Source organism: Micromys minutus (assembly GCF_963924665.1).
Source record: "Micromys minutus genome assembly, chromosome: 3".
Lineage (NCBI taxonomy): Eukaryota > Metazoa > Chordata > Mammalia > Rodentia > Muridae > Micromys > Micromys minutus.
In genome coordinates this window covers 6,251,108-6,270,337 of record NC_137972.1, presented here as the reverse complement: position 1 = coordinate 6,270,337, position 19,230 = coordinate 6,251,108, and the positions used below count along the sequence as shown (strand labels likewise).

The following is a 19,230-nucleotide window of genomic DNA, read 5'->3' as shown; positions in this document are numbered from 1 at the left end:
AAAGGTGCATGTGATTGACATATGACTATGGTATGTCAATTGTGTGGGCACAGTCGTTTCCAGATGACGTCATTTTAAATGTTTTGTTACAGCTGAGCTATGCTCAGAGGGCAACTTCTGGGAGTTTGCTTTCTCTTTCCCTCATTTGGGCTCTTGGCCTGAAAATCAGACTTAGCAAATACCTTACTGGCTGATCCATTTCACCTGCCCAAGGTTATCATCTTAGCATTGCAAAATCAAATGTCCTCTTGAAAGCTAGATCTTCACACCCCACAGCAGAAAGACCTTTACCTGGAACCTTGTGCCACAGCTCAGAGCTTTCTTACCCTTAGGAGGAAATTGAGCCTGGATAAGGATTCCAGGAAGATGTCTGCGCCTTTGTTGGAGAACTCATACCTTCCAGCGATGAAAAGGAATAAAGTCTTTTCAAGATCAAAGTCCAGATGGCTGAAACAAAGCAAAGCAACTTCTGAGAAAACATAGTAACAACAACAAAATCCACAGGAGCAAGTCTGTTCCTGCTGAAGGGGGCTGGGGAAACAGAAGCATTTGTGATAATGCTTAGAAACATCATGAAAGAGGACAGAGAGAGAGAGAGAGAGAGAGAGAGAGAGAGAGAGAGAGAGAGAGAGAGAGAGAACTACTCGTCTCCCCATGCTAGGCTTACAAGTGGTTAAGAGTGACCCGATGCGGATGTTTGCAGAGCTCTAGTCCCCAGCAAGAGGAGCATGTGTACTTCAAGCCTGAGCCATCTCTGTAGCCCCGGTTGCTTTTATTTTTGAATAGAGAAAAACATACCCATAGAAATGACCCCGAACAAAATCTTGTATTCTGGCTTTGTACATGGCATGGAGATTTTGAAATTCATGCACTGCAGAAAACTTCTTAACATTCAAGCCGTTTGGAGTCACTACATCTGGAAAAGCAAAATAAAACCCATGGCAACTCTTTCCTAAGTAGGAATGCACTCTCTCTGTCACCTTTAAAACCAGGGGGTGTAGTAAACGAAGTGATAAGTAAATAAATCCCCGAATTTGGTCGTTTCTTTAAAAGGAAATTGGGTAAATGAAGTAGCAGCTGTGATTTACTTTTTTAAGGCGGGTGGGGGACGGAGGGAGGAAGAGAGGGGAAGAGAGAGGCCTAAAAGCACACATGCATAATCTCGAAGAAGGGCACTATGGACAGAGATCAACAGAGAAATGAGGTCATTGTTAGCTTATGAACATGAGACTGAGTCTGTGTTGGTTGGGTTCTGTCAGTTTACTAGCAGATCTGGGAAGGGAGACTCACAGTTGAGACAATCCTTCTGTAAGATGGCAACTATATAGGCAACTCTGAGGTGCATTTTTGGGATCAGTGATTGTAGTGGGAAGGCCCAGCCCACTGTGGGAGGGGCCACATCCTGAGTGGTCTAAGAAGGCAGTCCAAGCAAACCAGGAGGAGAAAGCCCGTAAGCAGCATTTCTCCATGACCTACGCTTCTGTTCCTGCCATGAGTTCCTGCCCTGACTTCCCCGAAAGAAGGACTGTGAGGGATCCGGACATGTAAGCTGAAACAAACCCTTTTCTCCCCAAGTTGCTTTGGTCCTGGTGTTCATCACAGCGATAGAAACCCCAAGACAGAGTCTGAGACAACTCCAAATCCAAGAGGAAATTGGGAAAGAAAAAGGACACAGCCCAGCCCATCACGCTGCCACTGCTCTGACCTCGGGCTCTTAGTTTTCACTTGTTTTTGTTTCCTTTGACAAAGTGTATTTATTTCTTGAACACCGCCCTCTAGATACCCAAGTGGTACGTGACAACTAGGAGACCGCAGGTGAGATCACAGTGATTAAGCAGGGGTTCTGCACATGCTAGGTGGCAAACCCAACTTCCGCCGTTACCAGGCTTCCTCTTCAGCATGTGCTCCGCCTCGATGGCTGTGATTTCTGACACTGTGGAGAACACGTGCGCACAGTGCACAGAAGCCCGCTCCATGCAGTATCGATGATAAATCTGCCGCTCGCCGGCCTCTTTGTCTATGTTGAACTGTTGAAGACAAACACACGTTCCTAACACGACCCTCTCCACCAGCCCAGGTTTTCCTCAAAGCTCACTGACGTTGTAAAGACCCCATTAAAGGACCAGTGGATATTGAGCCACTTACTAGAGTATAAAATTGGTATTTTAAAAAGCACTGTTTGCTTCGTGTCTTACAACGGCAATTTCATCGTTTGATTCCTAGCATACACTGCAGCCCACAAGCTTCTGTGACTCCATTTCCAGAAGACAAGCGTCTTCTTCTGGCCTCAGAAGGCACCAGGCACACACACATGGTACACAGACACACATGCAGAAAAAACGCCCATACACATAAGATAAAATTAAACGTGAAAGAATAAAATGAAGCTGACAACCTGATAATGAAAGTTTGGATAATTATTATCCTACTTAATTTTCTGAGAGAGAAAAAGTTGAGTGATTTCTTTCATTCTTTCTTTTTTTCTTGGCTACATACTCCTTCCAAGTTAATTCCAAAAAGAGTATATTCTTATTTTAAATAGAAAATATGGCAGATTGTGGGCTCATCTGCCCCTTTGTTTTGTTTTAACTTTGGCTTTGGTTTGCTTGTCTTTTTTTCAAGACAGGGGTTCTCTGTAGCCCTGGCTGTCCTGGAACTCACTCTGTAGAACTCACCAGGCTGGCCTCCAACTCAGAGATCTGCGTCTGCCTTCTCATGTGCCACCACTGCCTGGCTTGGGATCGTTTCTTACTATATTTTTATGAGATTTCATAGTGCATTCTGGATATTTTTTAACTAACAAACAAACAAAACCCCAGAAACCAAGTCCTTAATGAGCCCGTAAATACCTGGCCGTCTTTCATTTTATTCAACCGGTGGGTGTCACATGTCACAAAGCTTCCTGTGACCCGGCAGTGTCTAAGAGGAAGTAAGGCCAGTGTGTACGCAGAGCCACTGGAAGTGGCTGTCTTCAGCAGTGATCAGCACTGCTGTGCACCGCTGTGCTTAGTCCTCATAAAACTCACTCAAGCACTCTGTCTTCATTTTACAAGAGGGGAAACGGAATCCTCCAGATGGCAGGAAACTTGCCCAAGGTCACATTTATGTTAAATGCTTTATTTGAGGTGTACAATCTAATATATTTAAATGTTGCCTAAATCTGTCTGTTGTGAGCAGAAGTTTTCCTGCCGTAAAAAAGTAAATTGCTTATGAATTTAACTCAAAGGCTGATTTTTGACTACTTGTTATCTACAGCCGCTGGCAGAACAGTTCCCAGGAATTATGAGCTTGAACTACATTACCACATATCTGAGATATGTGACCATCATTAAAGGCATAATGATGTAACTAGTTCCTTCAATCAAAGGGCCTGTTGTAATCTATCTGTGTACCATAATGTGTTGGCTCCTAAGTAAAACTGCTCATCACACATTATTGGTTTTTTATTGGTTGTTATCCCGTAAGACCGCGAAGCAGTCTAGAAGGAAGGATTCCGTTGTCTCGCTAAGACCCGAGCCTGACCTTCTCAGGACACGCTGTGCTGTGCAATGCTCATCACAGATGGCTGCTTTGCCCTCATTAGCTGTTACCACGCAGGGTTTGCAGGTCTCCTTGGTCTCCTGGCTTCCTGAATCCCTTGGTGACTTTGCTTGAAGCCTGGATCTTAGCATAGGCTGACCTTTCGGTATGGTGCCTCTCATTAACGCCGCAGTCTGCACAGTGAGAGGCTTTCAGGAGCTTCCTCTAGCATTCCAAATGTGTTTGAGACAGCAACATAAACTTCCGGGCTACTGATTACCATTCACAAATGTGAGTCTTCGGACGCTCACAATCTCAGTCACAGGGTCCCGGAACTTTCAATGCTGGGGAAGTTTTTTGGTTTATTTTAACTCAAGTTTTCAGCTTCCTGATTTCCCTAATAGTGAAACCAAACCTTTAAGCCCTAAACTGAGCTGATAAGTAAAACGGATATTAAATATTCATTTTTTAAAATGTATGGCAGTCAAATGTGTGCTTTTAATAAAGTTGCTGACTTCACAGTGTAAATAGTGCTATGGGGCTGGAGAGATGGCTCAATGGTTAAAGACATGTGCTGCTCTTGCAGAGGACCTGAGTTCAATTCCCAGGACTCACGTGAACAGGTCACAGCAACTTGTAATTCCAGCTTCAGACTTGATGCCCTCCTTTGGCCTCCAAGGGCACTTGCACACACGTAGCATACACCCATACAGACACATAAGTAAAATTAAAAGACAGAAGACACTTTTACTATGCTACCCTAACTAATGGGAAATTGAAGAAAGGTTTAAAGCTGAATGATCTGGGGTCGCAGAACCGGGTGATGTAAAAGGAACAGACGTCCATCATCAGGTGCCTACCTCCAGTTCCAGCGCCAGCTGCCCATGTGGCCCTGGAAGCATGTCACCTGTACACTACAGAGCTACAGATAGAATCTGAGGCATCTGTCTATAGTACTCTCCAATAAATAGCTCACATCCACAATCGAGGACATAAGGCTAGCAGACCACGGGTATCTAGCTGTCAACCATCAGACCTACAATTCAGGAAAAAACAGGAGCCCATGCCTAGCCATACACAGCATCTCTGTTCTGTCATGCCCATCTGAATCTATTTCCCCAGAGGGGGAGCAGAATTCGGGCCTCTCAGCCTCTACACTTCACTGCACTCTGAGCAAAGTTAAGCTCCCCCCACCTCCATCACCCAGGGGAAGCTGCTCCATGAATTCTGATTAGCTGAAAGGGCATAGCTGTCATGTGGTTGTTAGCTCAAATGTAGAGATCAATATCTTTCATCTTTGGGCTTCAGTGAGCTGAAAGGAAGGGGCCGAGGAGGGGCTGGTGGGTGTTTTACCTTGTCAAGCTGGTTGTAGAAGTCAATATTTGCTGCACAGAGATACCGTCCAAGCAGTGTGGCATGGGTGGTAAATATTGTGGCCATGGGGAGTTTCCTGGCACGGGAAAGGATCAGCCCAGTCCCAGCCTGCCACTCATGGAATTGGGCAATGACATGTTTACTGTCTGCATGGTCTGTCACCTGTGACAGAAGAAACGCCTTTAGAAGAGTTATTGTTGACCCTCGATCATGACAGCTACTCACAGCAGAAGGACAGATGTGAGATGTCTCAGTCTCTTAAAAGGGCATAAACTTGGAGCAGGCAAACTTAGCAAGAGGAAGTAAAGATTCACTGGTGTGTGGGTCAAGTCCATCTGTTTATGTCTTAATTCTCCCTTTTAGTAATGGGTCATATTTATTTTTGTATCCATAGAATACATACAAGTACTAGTAAAAGTAATATCCGTTATACTATTAATAATTTGAATAAGCATTCAATCGATTGTATTATTTACTGAGTAAATGTCCCAATGATGGAAACAATGCTTTTGAAGAAATCAAGAGAATCTACTGAGTCTACCCGAGTGAGTTTCTTTCAAACACTCACACACTACACTCTCATACCAAACATGTACACACCACTTTGTGGCTGGTCTCTAACTTGGGGCCATGGCTCAGGCCAAAAGACTGTAGAACCGAGTTGGTGGAGCTCACTGGTACCAAAGGACTGCATCTCTGTCACCAGGACAGACTTTTCCCAAAGTACTGACCTGTTTTTCCCTCTACTATTGCCAAGAATCTGACAGCCACCTCCTGCAGCCAGCCCTTGGTGGGTATTGCATAGGACTTCACCAGACAGATCTTTCACTCTGTCCTTGGCTGCCCTCCTCACTGGGGTCTCATTCCTTCAGATCTGACTTCCAGCTTACATGTCACCATCTGGAAGTGATGAGAACATGCAAACCCTACTTCTGTGCTTCGAAGGGGTTGAGATGAAAGAGGCTGGGGCTTGTTTAACAAACTGGCCTCCAGTGCACTTTCTCTGTACCCCACTGGGCTGTTCTACTCCAAAGGACTCATGAGTCAAAATGGAGGCCAATTCAGCCTTTGGTGTATAATGGAGATGTCAAAAAGCCACTGTAAATGTACCTGTATCTATCCATACACAAAACTTGTTTCAAGTCTTTCCTGCTGTGTGGAATTTTTATACTCTTCTCATGATCTGTATCTCTTTTATACATATATTTTGGATTTTCTCTTCATAAGCAGGCAAAATAGCTGGGTGATTTTGTTTGTTTAGTTTAATTTTTTCTTACTCACTTTACATCCTACTCACTGTTCCCCTCCCATAACCCTTCCCCTTCATCTCCCCCGCCCCTTCTCCTCTGAACAAGTGGAAGCCCCTCACCCCTGGTATCCTCCTCCTCGCCCTAGCACTACAAGCCTCAGGGAGGCTAAGTGTTTCCTCTCTAACTGAGGCCAGATAAGGCAGCCCTAGCTGGATCTTTTATATATACACAATTCCATTTAGATATTATACAAGATAAATAGTAATAAGTTTTGCTACTCTGTTGCAAAGGCTGGCACATAGTTTAGGAATGGCAAATATTTCCTTGAAATTCTTTTTAAAATGCATTATGGCAATCAGGAAAAGCATGATCTCCAAATTCTTGGTCATTCCTGGATCCCCAGTGCAGTTGGCTGCCCCTCTGCTCTGTCTTTGTACTGAAAACTGTACCTCCTTTAAGAACCAGGCAGTTAAAGACCCAAATATGAGCATGTCATTGGCTTCTTGGTCATGATGAGGGATGCCAACGCCACAGGCTTCCCAGAAGTCACCCTTCCACCTGTCCAGGTTCCATGCTGAGGAGCTGATGTCAAAAAGCACCACGTATGGACTCCCTTCTATGAGCCATCTTCCAAAATGCACCTGACATAGAAAGAAAGCAGAGGCGCTGTTGTATTTCATGCAACATAAGACTGTCTATTTGGGCTTAGAAAGTGTAGCCATTATTTGAGGAGTATTATGATTTGCATGTGGAATGTCCTCTATGAAATTATTTGTTTGGACACTTGGCCCCAGTTCATGGCGCTGTTTGGGAAGGTTATAGAACCTCTAGAAGGCAGAGCCTCACTGTAGGAAGGCCTTGATTTTTATAGCCATGCCCCAGTTCCTGTGTACTTTCTGTTTCCTGGGTGCAGATGCAATGTGATCAGCCAGTCTCTTGCTCCTGTCACCAAGACTGTTCTGTCTGCTGCCACGTCTTCCCTTCCCTGATGAAACACATCCTTCTATAACTGCAACTCAGATAAGACCTTTGTACTGGCTGGTTTTGTGTCAACTTGACACAAGTTGGAGTTATCACAGAGAAAGGAGCCTCAGTTGAAGAAATGCCTTTATAAGATCCAGCTGTAAGGCATTTTCTCAACCAGTGATCAAGGTGGGAGGGCCCAGCCCATTGTGGGTGGTGCCATCCCTGGGCTGGTAGACCTGGGTTCTATAAGAAAGCAAGCTGAGCAAGCCAGGGGAAGCAAGCCAGTAAGTAACATCCCTCCATGGCCTCTACATCAGCTCCTGCTTCATGACCTGCTTGGGTTCCAGTTCTGACTTCCTTTGGTGATGAACAGCGATGAGGAATTGTAAGCTGAATAAACCCTTTCCTCCCCAACTTGCTTCTTGGTCATGATGTTTGTGCAGGAATAGAAACCCTGACTAAGACAACCTTTTTCTTTTACTTTTGTTGGAATATTTTATCACAGCCCCAAGAAAGAAACTAAGTCAGAAAACAATGGCAGACCAAGTGTCCCTGTGTCAATGTGAAATGTTGCTCCAAAGACAAAAGCTCAACTGCTGAAAGCCTTGGGAAGTTGGTGCTATCTCCGGAGCTTTCTATACACAAGATCAGAGCATCTTAAATGGTGACAATTTGGTTTTATTCTTTTTAAATTGGAAACCCTTTGTTTCTCTTGTCTTATTGGTCTGGCTATGATTTCTAGTACTAGATTACATAAAATAAAATAAAGTTTGCATAAGTTCCTTGTTTTAGATCCTAGAAAATGTTTAGCTTTTGGACCATAAAGGTTTAGCTGATTGAACTGATTAATTCATTCATGAATTCACAACTAAAAGCTATTAGAACGGGGACATTTGAAGGATATTTTATCAGTCCCTTGCTCTTTGCTTGTGGCTACTATGAGCTTAGCAACCTCTAAGCAATATCTCCATCACTACAATGTTGTGTCTCACCACATTCCCAAAGCAATGATGATTGATAAGCACAGATTAAACCCCAAGCCAAAGAGATAATTCCTCTTGTGAATTGCTTCTCAGGAATTGTTGTCGTTGATTGGACAAAGGAGCTACACACAGCTGTAATAACAGCTTAAAAGTTGCACTTAAAATTGAAGTGCAATCCGTCCAGATGCCATCTCTAGATTCCGTGCTGCATTAGTGAGGTTATTTGAAAGACAGGTGTCTGGATCATTTCTACTTTTCTGTCTCTTGTTATCTGCCTGTGATTCTGTGCTTGTAGACACTGGCTTTAACCTCATGGCATGAGAAGCACCTTGCTATGTAATCTAGTCTGGCTATTTGCCAACACATGGCTAGTCTTGTGTGTGTACTGTATATATGCCTGGTTCCCAGAGAGGCCAAAAAAATGGCTGTTTGACTCTCTGGTTCTGGCATTACAGACTTTTCTTCACTAACACCCTTTTGGCCAGGGAATTTTATCATAGCATTAGAATATACTATTTGACTTTATAAAAGAGTAAGTCTCTATCTAACTTAGGGCCCAAGGCCTCATGCATACTATCTGAGCTCTCTACTGCTGAACTACATCCCCAGGCCCATCACAGAAACAGAAAAGGGAACTAGTATAAAAAGAGTTTGGATGAAAGCTTACTGGACTGGAGAGATGGCTCAGCGGTTAAGAGCACTGACTGCTCTTCCAAAGGTCCTGAGTTCAAATCCCAGCACCCACGTGGTGGCTCACAACCATCTATAATGGGATCTGATGCCTTCTTCTGGGGTGTCTGAAGACAGCCCAGTGTACTCTTATAAATAAAATAAATCTTAAAAAAGAAAAAAAGAAAGCTTGCTCTTAGTAAACCGATATTGAGTAATGTCATCCACTCCTATGACTCTGGCCCCAATTCATTACAGCTTTCTTAAGACTGCATCAACTCTGAGTCTTCCTGGGACTCCCATCTCCTTGTCCTGTTAGAGAATCTTAGCTTTCACGAGGTGCCTCAGCTGCACTCTCTGGATATTCTTCTCTTCTGAGTTGGTGGAAGGTGTGTGTGGCCTGCTTTCTGGTAACGTTTTGTTTAGAGCAACAGAGGGACAGGACAGTTAGAATGTGTTACCTGGCAGCCATGTTTATTCATTGCATCGACAGCCTTTCTGACAGCATCGTTGGGCGGCTCACACTGCTCTACTTGGGTCTTCACATTGTGCTCAAAATAAGGGCCTATGAGGAAGTAATTCTCTCCCCATTCATCCGCTGTTGTTTTAGCCTTGGTCTGGATCACAGTATAGATGCCCCCAACTGTGAAGGAGAAAACGTTCTGTTCTTACTCCAGATGGCAAACCAAGAGAAGAATTGCTATGGTACTGTGCTCCTTACAGTGACGTTTTACTTAACTTTCTTAAAGGGCAGGATTGAGATACATGCAAAAGTGGCCAAGCAGGCATTCCAAGACCTCATTAGAGTGGGCCGGAGGGAAGTAGTGCATAGCTTAAGGTGCCATTCGCAGTTCTGTGCCAAACAGAGGACCAACAGGCTCTAAACAGTCATCCGTTGCTTCTGCAGTGGGCCTCCAAGGAGCTCTAGTCAATCTAAGTAGCAATCTCTGCAGTTTCCTGATGCTAAGGAGCCAGTCCATTTCTACAACACAAATAGGACGCCTTGGACCAGGGGAAAGAGCTGGGAGATTTAAATGGAGGATAATTGACCCAGTTCTGGAATCAAGCCAGGGATGCAAATGACAATTCCCATGTACATTGTGGTGGCTCCCCCTACTCGCTGGATCCCTAGACCTGCAGCTACCCTCTGACATTGTGGCTACCATGATTAAAACATAAGGCTAGAAAGAATGCACACTCTTGACCCTAGCATGCCAACATCTAAAAAGCTGTCCCCCGGAAAGCAGGAAGAGGATGCTCATATGAGGGTAGCCACAGAATTGTTTATAAAGCTGGAGAAATGGAGGCGGAACCAAGTAAGTCACTTAACAGGATGATGCTCATCTCAGAGTGACAGGTTGGAAAAGAAGCATTGAAGGTTAGGGCTAATGAGTCTGGGAAGGTGGCTAGCTCAGTGTGAGAGGGCTAATCTGGAATATGCAAGACGCTGAGTTTGATTTTCAGCAACACACATACACACACACACACACACACACACACACACAGGGGAGGAAGGAAAGGAGGGAGAAAGAGGGAGATGAAGAGTGAGAAAGTAGGGGCTTAATGGAAAGGTGATATTTGAGCAAGAATAGTATCACTTAAAAGGGTGACTAGAAGCCAGGTTTGGGGGCATTCATCTTTAATCCCAGCACTCAGGAGGCAGAGGCAGGCAGCTTTTCCAAGGGCGGTCTCTACAGTTCTAGGATAGCCAGGACTACACAGAGAAACCCTCTCACAAAACAAAACACACACACACAAAATAAAAACAAGCAAAAAGCCAAAACAAACAAACAAACAAACAAACAAACAAACAGAAGGTTGGCTTAAAATGGCGAAAAATTAGGAGGCAGGTGGGTATCATGGAGAGAAACCTCTCAGACAGTGCTGAGGTTAAAGCAGGCTGTCCTTGGAGTGTAGGTGGGGACACTTGCAGTCACCTGGCAGGATTGATGTGAGACTGGACAACAGATGTGGGGGACAGTGGCAGGCAAGAGAACGTCTCCAGGGAACTGGGCAGGAAACTTCCTGCGCCAGCCAACAATAATCAGTTACCAGAATACGGAGTCAGCCAGGACAGCCCCGTCAGGAGCCCTTTAGTCCTCACTGACATCATCAGGAGCTAGGAAGACCTGTCCCCAGCCCTTGGCTGGACAGAGCTGTCTTGTCACTGCTGTACTGAGAAGAGTTTATTTCTCACTGCCATTTCTCAGGTTTTTCGGGTGGTCAGATACATGTTTTAGAAACCATTTTTAATCTTTAATTTCTTAAGTTCAGTCGAGTTTATGTCCATATATCTTATTAATAGTCACCAACGATGGCTGCGATTCCCATCTGGAAATTTTTTCTTTAGGCCGGGGTGAACGCTCTACTTCTGGGGAACGTGTCTTTTGAGTAAGAAGAAACCAAAAGACAAATCCTGGTGCTCACCTATGCTGTTAACAAGACTCCTCGCTGTATACAGAACAAGAGCTGCTGAGGGTCTAGAATATAAACACTCTTGAAGCAATTTTCTGTGAACCTCATCATTGAGAAAAGCCTCTTTTTTTTTTTTTTTTTTTTTTTTTTTTTTTTTTTTTTTTTGAGACAGAGTATCTTTGTGTAGTTCTGGCTGTTCTGGAACTTACCATTTGGACCAGGCTGGCTCAAACTCACAGAGATATGCCTGTCTCTGCCTCCCAAGGGCTAGCATTAAAGGTGTGCCCTTTCACATCTAGTTTAAAAGTCACATGCTAACATAATATAATTTAATATCTATCCTTTGGGAGGAAAGAAAAGAACCCTGCCCATAAGAACATAAGGATTTCAAACTGTTTCTCCCCTTCTGTAGATCCATCCCCTACACCTCCATCTCTCATAGAAAATGCTATTAAGCCCTAAATTCCTTATTCACACCCTTATTCTCAAATCCCCTTATATTCGCACCTGTGTATGTCTTTAAAAAGATTTATTTATCTGTATTGTGTTTGTATGAGAGTTTTGCTTTCATGCATGTTATCAATCGTGTGCAATGCCTTCAGAGGCCAGAAGAGGGCACTGAATACCCTGGTCCTGGAGTTATAGACAGTGTGACTGGCCTGGTGGGTGCTGGGAAAGACCTTGGTCCTTTGCAAGAACAACAGATAGTCTTAACCCTGACCATCTCTCCATCCCTTGCAGCCATATCCTGCCCATAGATGTTAGACTATCCATATGAATTAGAAAAGAGATTCAAATTAATATTTATCCTGACTGTCTTCAGGGCAGCTTCCTCTTGCTACTTCCTGCAGCCAGCTGTTCATCTGCTCCGTCTCCTGTCCACTTGGCTTGCAAGCATACCACAAAAATGTGGTAGCCGTAACCAGCATGGAACAGAATAGCAAGCCTGGAGCTACCGTCACCTGTCTGCAGCCCACGATGATTTACACGACTTCTGACAAGGACGTAAAGCACACACAATTGGGAAAAATGAGACGCTGGCGGGGGAAACGGACAGCTGGATGCACAGCAGTAGAACTAGACGGAACACTCTTCACAAAACTCAGTCCAAAGGAACTCGATGCTTGAACCGGAGAGATGAAACCACTGGGAGGAAGCTCAGTCTTCAAAGCAGTGGAACAGACAAGCATGTTTTTAGACGGGACCCTCAAAGCACAGGAAACAGCTGAATTCATACCAACCAGCAAAAGAAAACAGTCAACAGAGTCAGTCAGCAGAGGCTTGTTCAAGACACTGCTTTGTCTTACCTTAGGCTGAGGAGACACCTCAGCCAGTAAAGTCTTAGCCATGCACACATGAGGACGTGTGGTGGTGGCATAGACTTACGATCCCATCACAAGAAAGTTGGAGGCAGGCAGATGCCTGGGGCTCCCCGGACCTGTGGTCTAGCCTTATGAAGCCAGTGAGAGCCCCTGTCACCAAACACAACTCACTCCAGCTACGTACCTAAAGCTAGCCCATCGGTCTCCAGTGATATTTCAACCCAAGGCCACACAGACAGTCCTGGTTCAAATCAGTGGTCACAAAACCAAAAGGAGCCTGTGGGGTGGGAAGGGGATGAGTGGCAGGGGAAGTAACAGAATAGACATGTATGGAATTGTCAAAGGACAATTTTAGTCAATGGGAAACCTAACCCTAACCCTGACAGCACAGTTGAAATCTCTAGAACAAAAGGAAGCAGATAGACCCAAGAGGAGTAGATGGCAAGAAATAATCAAACTTAGGGCAGAAATAGACCAAACAGAAACAAAAAGAACCATTGAAAGAATCAACAAAACCAAGAGCTGGTTCTTTAGAAAATTAACAGGATTGATAAACCCCTAGCCAGACTAACTAGAGGGCAAAGAGAGAGTATACAAATTAAGAAAATCAGAAAGGAAAGTGGAGAAATAACGACTGAAACTGAGGAAATTCAAGAAATCATCAGATCCTACTACAAAAACCTATACTCCACAAAGTTGGAAAATTTGGAGGAAATGGATGAATTCCTAGACAGATACAAGATCCTAAAGTTAAACCAGGACCAGGTAAACCATCTAAATAATCCCATAACACCTAAAGAAATAGAGGCAGTCATCAAAAGCCTCCCAACCAAAAAAAGCCCAGGTCCAGATGGGTTCAGTGCAGAATTTTACCAGACATTTATTGACGAAATAATACCAATACTCTCCAAACTATTCCACAAGATAGAATGAGATGAAATACTACCTAACTCATTTTTTGAGGCTACAATTAACCCTCGTTCCTAAACCACACAAAGACCCCACAAGGAAAGAGAACTTCAGACCAATCACTTATGAACATAGATGCAAAAATACTCAACAAAATCCTTGCAAACCGAATCCAAAAACACATCAAAACGATCATTCACCATGACCAAGTAGGTTTCATCCCTGGGATGCAGGGATGGTTTAATATACAGAAATCCATCAATGTAATCCACCATATAAACAAACTCAAAGAACAAAATCACATGGTCATCTCACTAGATGCTGAGAAAGCATTTGACAAAATTCAACACCCCTTCATACTAAAAGTCTTGGAAAGAACAGGAATCCAAGGTCCATACCTAAACATAATAAAAGCAATATACAGCAAACCAACAGCCAACATCAAACTTAATGGTGAGAAACTTGAAGCAATCCCACTAAAAAAAGGGACTCGACAAGGCTGCCCATTCTCCCCCTACCTATTCAACATAGTACTGGAAGTCCTGGCTAGAGCAATTAGACAGCAAAGGGAAATCAAAGGGATACAAATTGGAAAGGAAGAAGTAAAAACATCACTTTTTGCAGATGACATGATAGTGTACTTAAGTGACCCCACAAATTCCACCAGAGAACTCCTACAGCTGATAAACAAGTTCAGCAAAGTGGCTGGATATAAAATTAATTCAAACAAATCAGTAGCCTTCCTATATTCAAAGGACAAACATGTGGAGAAATAAATTAGGGAAAAGATACCATTCACAATAGTCACAAAAACTACAAAATACCTTGGTGTGACTCTAACTAAGCAAGTGAAGGACCTGTATGACAAGAACTTCAAACCTCTAAAGAAGGAAATCGAGGAAGATCTCAGAAAATGGAAAGATCTCCCATGCTCATGGATTGGAAGGATCAACATTCTAAAAATGGCCATCTTTCCAAAAACAATCTACAGATTCAGTGCAATCCCCATCAAAATTCCAACCCAGTTCTTCATTGAGTTGGAAAGAGCAATGTGCAATTTCATCTGGAATAACAAAAGACCTAGAATAGCAAAATCCATCCTCAACAACAAGAAAACATCTGCGGGAATCACTATCCCTGACCTCAAGCTGTATTACAAGGCAACTGTGCTGAAAACTGCATGGTACTGGTACAGAAATAGGCACGTGAATCAATGGGATAGAATAGAAGACCCAGAAATGAGCCCCCACGTATATGGTCACCTGATTTTTGACAAAGGAGCTGTAAACATTCAATGGAAAAAGGACAGCCTATTCAACAAATGGTGTTTGTCCAACTGGCACTCAGCATGCAGAAGAATGAAAATAGACTCTTTCTTATCTCCTTGTACAAAGCTCAAGTGTAAGTGGGTCAAAGATCTCCACATTAAACCAGATACACTGAAACTATTAGATGAGAAAGTAGGGAAAACCTTAGAACACATAGGCATAGGAGAAATTTTTCTAAACAAAACACCAATGGCTCGTGCTCTAAGGTCAAATATTAACAAATGGGACTTAGTGAGATTGCAAAGTTTCTGTAAGGCTAAGGACACTGTCAAGAAAACAAAATAGCAGCCAACTGAATGGGAAAAGATCTTTACCAACTCCACATCAGATAGAGACCTAATATCCAAGGTATACAAAGAACTCAAAAAGCTAGACACCAGAGAATCAAACAACCCTATTAAAAATGGGGTACAGAGCTAAACAAAACGTTCTCAACTGAGGAATATCGAATGGCTGAGAAACATCTAAGGAAGTGCTCAACATCCTTAGCCATCAGGGAAATGCAAATCAAAACAACCCTGAGATTCCACCTCACACCAGTCAGATTAGCCAAGATCCAAAACTCAGATGACAGCAGATGCTGGCGAGGTTGTGGAGAAAGAGGAACACTTCTCCACTGTTGGTGGGGTTGTAAACTGATACAACCACTCTGGAAATCAGTCTGGAGATTCCTCAGAAAATTGGACATAGTACTACCTGAATATCCAGCTATTCCACTTCTGGGCATATACCCCAGAGACACTCCAATATACAACAAAGACGCGTGCACCACAATGTTCATAGCAGCTCTATTTATAATAGCCAGAAGCTGGAAAGAACCCAGATGTCCTTCAGTAGATGAATGGATACAAAAATTGTGGTACATTTACACAATGGAGTACTACTCAGCCATCAGAAACAATGACTTAACCAAATTCTTAAGAAAATGGTTGTTGCATCTAGAGAATATCATCCTGAGTAAGATAACCCAGTCACAAAAGAACAGACATAATATGCAGTCACTGATAATGAGATACTAACCCCAGAAAGCTTGGCCTACCCCAGAAACAACTCACAGAAGTTCAAGAAAAAAAAAAAACATTATACTCAATACTTACACACCAAGAATACTTTGACTAATTCTGGGTTACATCCTGTTTTACATGTACTTTTTGCTCATTATAACTAGTAAGACCTTAATGCAGAATATCAAACCTTAAAAAAAAAAAAAAAAGCCAAGCACTGACAAAAATGTATTTGTATACACTTATGCAAAAATACTTAAAATTTTTTCTTTTATCTTTGTTTTTTTAAAAATAAAGTTTAAAAAAACAAAAAAAGGAATAATAAAAAAACCAAAAAAAAAAAAAAAAAAAAAAAAAGAAGTGAAGGACAAAATGATGTGACTTTCAGGAAATTAGATATGGCTGAAGATTATAAGTAAAACAAAGAGGGCTCATAGTGGCAAATGCTGTTCTGTCATTTGTGGATATTAGGTTTATCTCCTTAGAGGTAATAATTCATCAGGAGTTTCACAATCTGGTCCTGGCTGGTCTCTGATCTCTGCACAGATTTCTGTTTTCTCTCTTGGGTCTCTAAACAGGATACACCATGTGTCTTGGTTCACACACCATGCTTTTTGGGTGTGTGGTTCACACATACACACACACACACACACACACACACACACACACACACACACACACACCACTCTCTCTGCCTGGTTGCCTTCTTCACTGTCTTTGTCCCACAGTGATTCAGCCCATAGGTCTCAGCATAAATGTCTCCACTAGACATTTTTCCCTTAATGCCTGACTGGGCTTGGGAATTCTGCCCTAACCACCCACACACAGTAAGTCTACAGCCTTGTTCTGCCCTCACACTCATCACCCTGGATGATGAAATGCACAGCAGTGACCCACCTTCCTGCAAGTCTGTACATTTCAGAGAACTGGGATCAATTCTTTACCACTCAAGCCTGTCTATCTACCCCCAACTGCCTGACACCGTGTAAACACTTGGTGCTCTTTACTAAACAACAGCTGGACAGTTGTAATAATAAATGGATAAATGAACAGAAAGCAACCACCTGAGGCCAGTGTGCACCTGAGGCTGGTGTGCACCTGAGACTGCTGTGCACCTGAGGCTGGTGTGCACTTGAGGCTGCTGTGCACTTGAGGCTGCTGTGCACCTGAGGCTGCTGTGCACCTGAGGCTGCTGTGCACCTGAGGCTGCTGTGCACCTGAGGCTGCTGTGCACCTGAGGCTGCTGTGCACCTGAGGCTGGTGTGCACCTGAGGCTGCTGTGCACCTGAGGCTGCTGTGCACCTGAGACTGCTGTGCACCTGAGGCTGGTGTGCACCTGAGGCTGCTGTGCACCTGAGACTGCTGTGCACCTGAGGCTGGTGTGCACCTGAGGCTGCTGTGCACCTGAGGCTGCTGTGCACCTGAGGCTGCTGTGCACTTGAGGCTGCTGTGCACAGCCAGGACAGATTGTTTTGAGAATAATATCTCACAACTCTGATGACTTCCCTTGCTGTATTCTCCGTATTTTTCTCATTCACTCGAAAAATCCTTGGCCTGGAGAATTGTTTTGCCTCCCTCAGATGTCTCTTGTGGGACTGGAAATGACTCAGGGTTTAAGGTCATTTCCCATCCATCACCCACGTGATCACATCTGCCTGTAACTCCATTCACAGGGATGCAGATGCCCTCTTCTGGCCTCGGTGCATACTTCATGTACACAGTACAGTGATTTACATGCACGCAAGCACGCATACATATAAAACTTAATAATAAAAAAGAAACCTGTTTTTAAAAGTCTTTTGGTTTTTTTTAATATGAATACGCTTCTTTGATTGCCACAGATTACCGTACGGTGGCCAGAACACACTGTGTTCTCTTTATTCATGAAGCAGGTGGTATTTAGATAGCCTAAGATTTTGTTTTGTTTTGTTTTTTCTAAAAGCGTCAAAAATCTCTGATATTTGACCATAAGTCAAAGTTTTCCACCTATGGGATGCTTTTAGTATTTAGTTATTATTTGGTTGTTGTATGTCACGAGACAAAATGTTCTTCCCCTCTTTGCCAGTTGTGGGGTCACCAGGTGCCCCGTGTGTCCTTTCAGCTATGAAGCAGAAGAGGCTGATTTGTGAGCGCTAAGGCGCCTCATATTGTATCCACAAACTGACAGGGCTACAGACTCAAGCTAGATTTTTAAAAGGAGCTATGGTCACAATGATTCGTGTGGGATAAATTCATTATCTAAACAAAACAGACTGAAAATACTGAAGTTATGTCCAAGATGTCAACATGAATAGATAACACTTCTTTAATATTTATTTTGTGTATATGGGCGCTCTATCTGCATGTACACCTGCATGCGGGAAGAGGACATCAGACCTCATTACAGATGATGGTAAGCTACCATATTGTTGCTGGGAATTGAACCCGGGACCTCTGAAAGCGCAGCCATTGCTCTTAACTGCTGAGCCATCTTTCTGGCTCGTCCACCCACCCACCAATAGATAACACTTTTAAAGCCAATTAACAGGTGAGAAGAGATGGATCATAAGGGAAAAGCATTTGCTGCTCTAGTTGGGTACCACTCCAGCTCTCACACGGCAGCTCACAACCCTCGGTGACTCCCGGTCCGAGAGGTTGGACATCCTCTTCTAATCTTTTCTGCTCATGTGCTCCTACATGCTTGCAAACAGAACACTCATACATATAAGCAAAAATAAAATGTTTTTAAAAATAAAAAAGCCAAATGAATATGTTCTCTGTGCCAGGGACTTCTCTAGAGCTGAGGTCAGCACCATGCAAGACTCCAGTTTTCATGAGCGATCCATTCTAACTTCCCATTGATGTTTGTTCAATGGAGGGAAGGAAGGAAAAGGGGCCATTCTGGTGTCAAGGGCTTGTGCATGGGTCTTCTGAACTGATTCCCAGTGCTAACCCCTCCCCAGCCTTTCCCCTCCTAAAGCTCTGTCCGGGAGTCCCTGTGTACTCTGCAGAAAAAACCTTTCCCTCCAGGGAGCCTCTGGGACGCATGCACAGTAGTGGTGGCCCTGTTCCCAAGAGTCTTGGCCTGATTCAGAAACCGTAGAGACCGGAATGGTGAGTGGAAAGGGGCATTTGAAAGAGCTGTGTATACAGCACTCCCCTTCTCTGTGCTGAGGCCCGAGTCTCTGCTCCCCTCGCTAGTACAGAGGACAAAGCGTTCATCCTTTGAGTTACTCTGTGGGCTTCTAAACAGAGGCGCCCACTGCTGACCTTTCTTTTACGGATTTCCTAAATGCGTACTGAGGAACTTTGAACAGTCATCACAAGGCAGATACCAGGACAGAGTTCAAATACAGTCCTGCGTATGTGGGCATACACATGATGCGCATGGTACACGTGCGGGTACATGTTCCTGTGGGTGCACATGTGAGCGCATGTGCACCTACACATATAGGCCAGAGGTCACCAATGTCCTGTTGACTTTGATTTGTGAAGTGGGGTCTGTCACTTGC

General features: G+C 43.7%; 1 protein-coding gene across 1 annotated transcript in view; it reads right to left on the bottom strand.

Moving 5' to 3' along the window:
- The window catches only part of GYS2 (glycogen synthase 2), a gene marked incomplete at both ends in the record, with an annotated part of 42,608 nt that overhangs the window by 22,174 nt on the left and 1,204 nt on the right, over nt 1-19,230 (bottom strand). The window contains 6 exons of the mRNA XM_080913821.1: nt 327-447; nt 799-916; nt 1,883-2,027; nt 4,873-5,055; nt 6,593-6,784; nt 9,223-9,404. Coding sequence (XP_080769947.1) covers nt 327-447; nt 799-916; nt 1,883-2,027; nt 4,873-5,055; nt 6,593-6,784; nt 9,223-9,404 — 941 coding nt within the window. The remainder of the gene's footprint in view (nt 1-326; nt 448-798; nt 917-1,882; nt 2,028-4,872; nt 5,056-6,592; nt 6,785-9,222; nt 9,405-19,230) is intronic.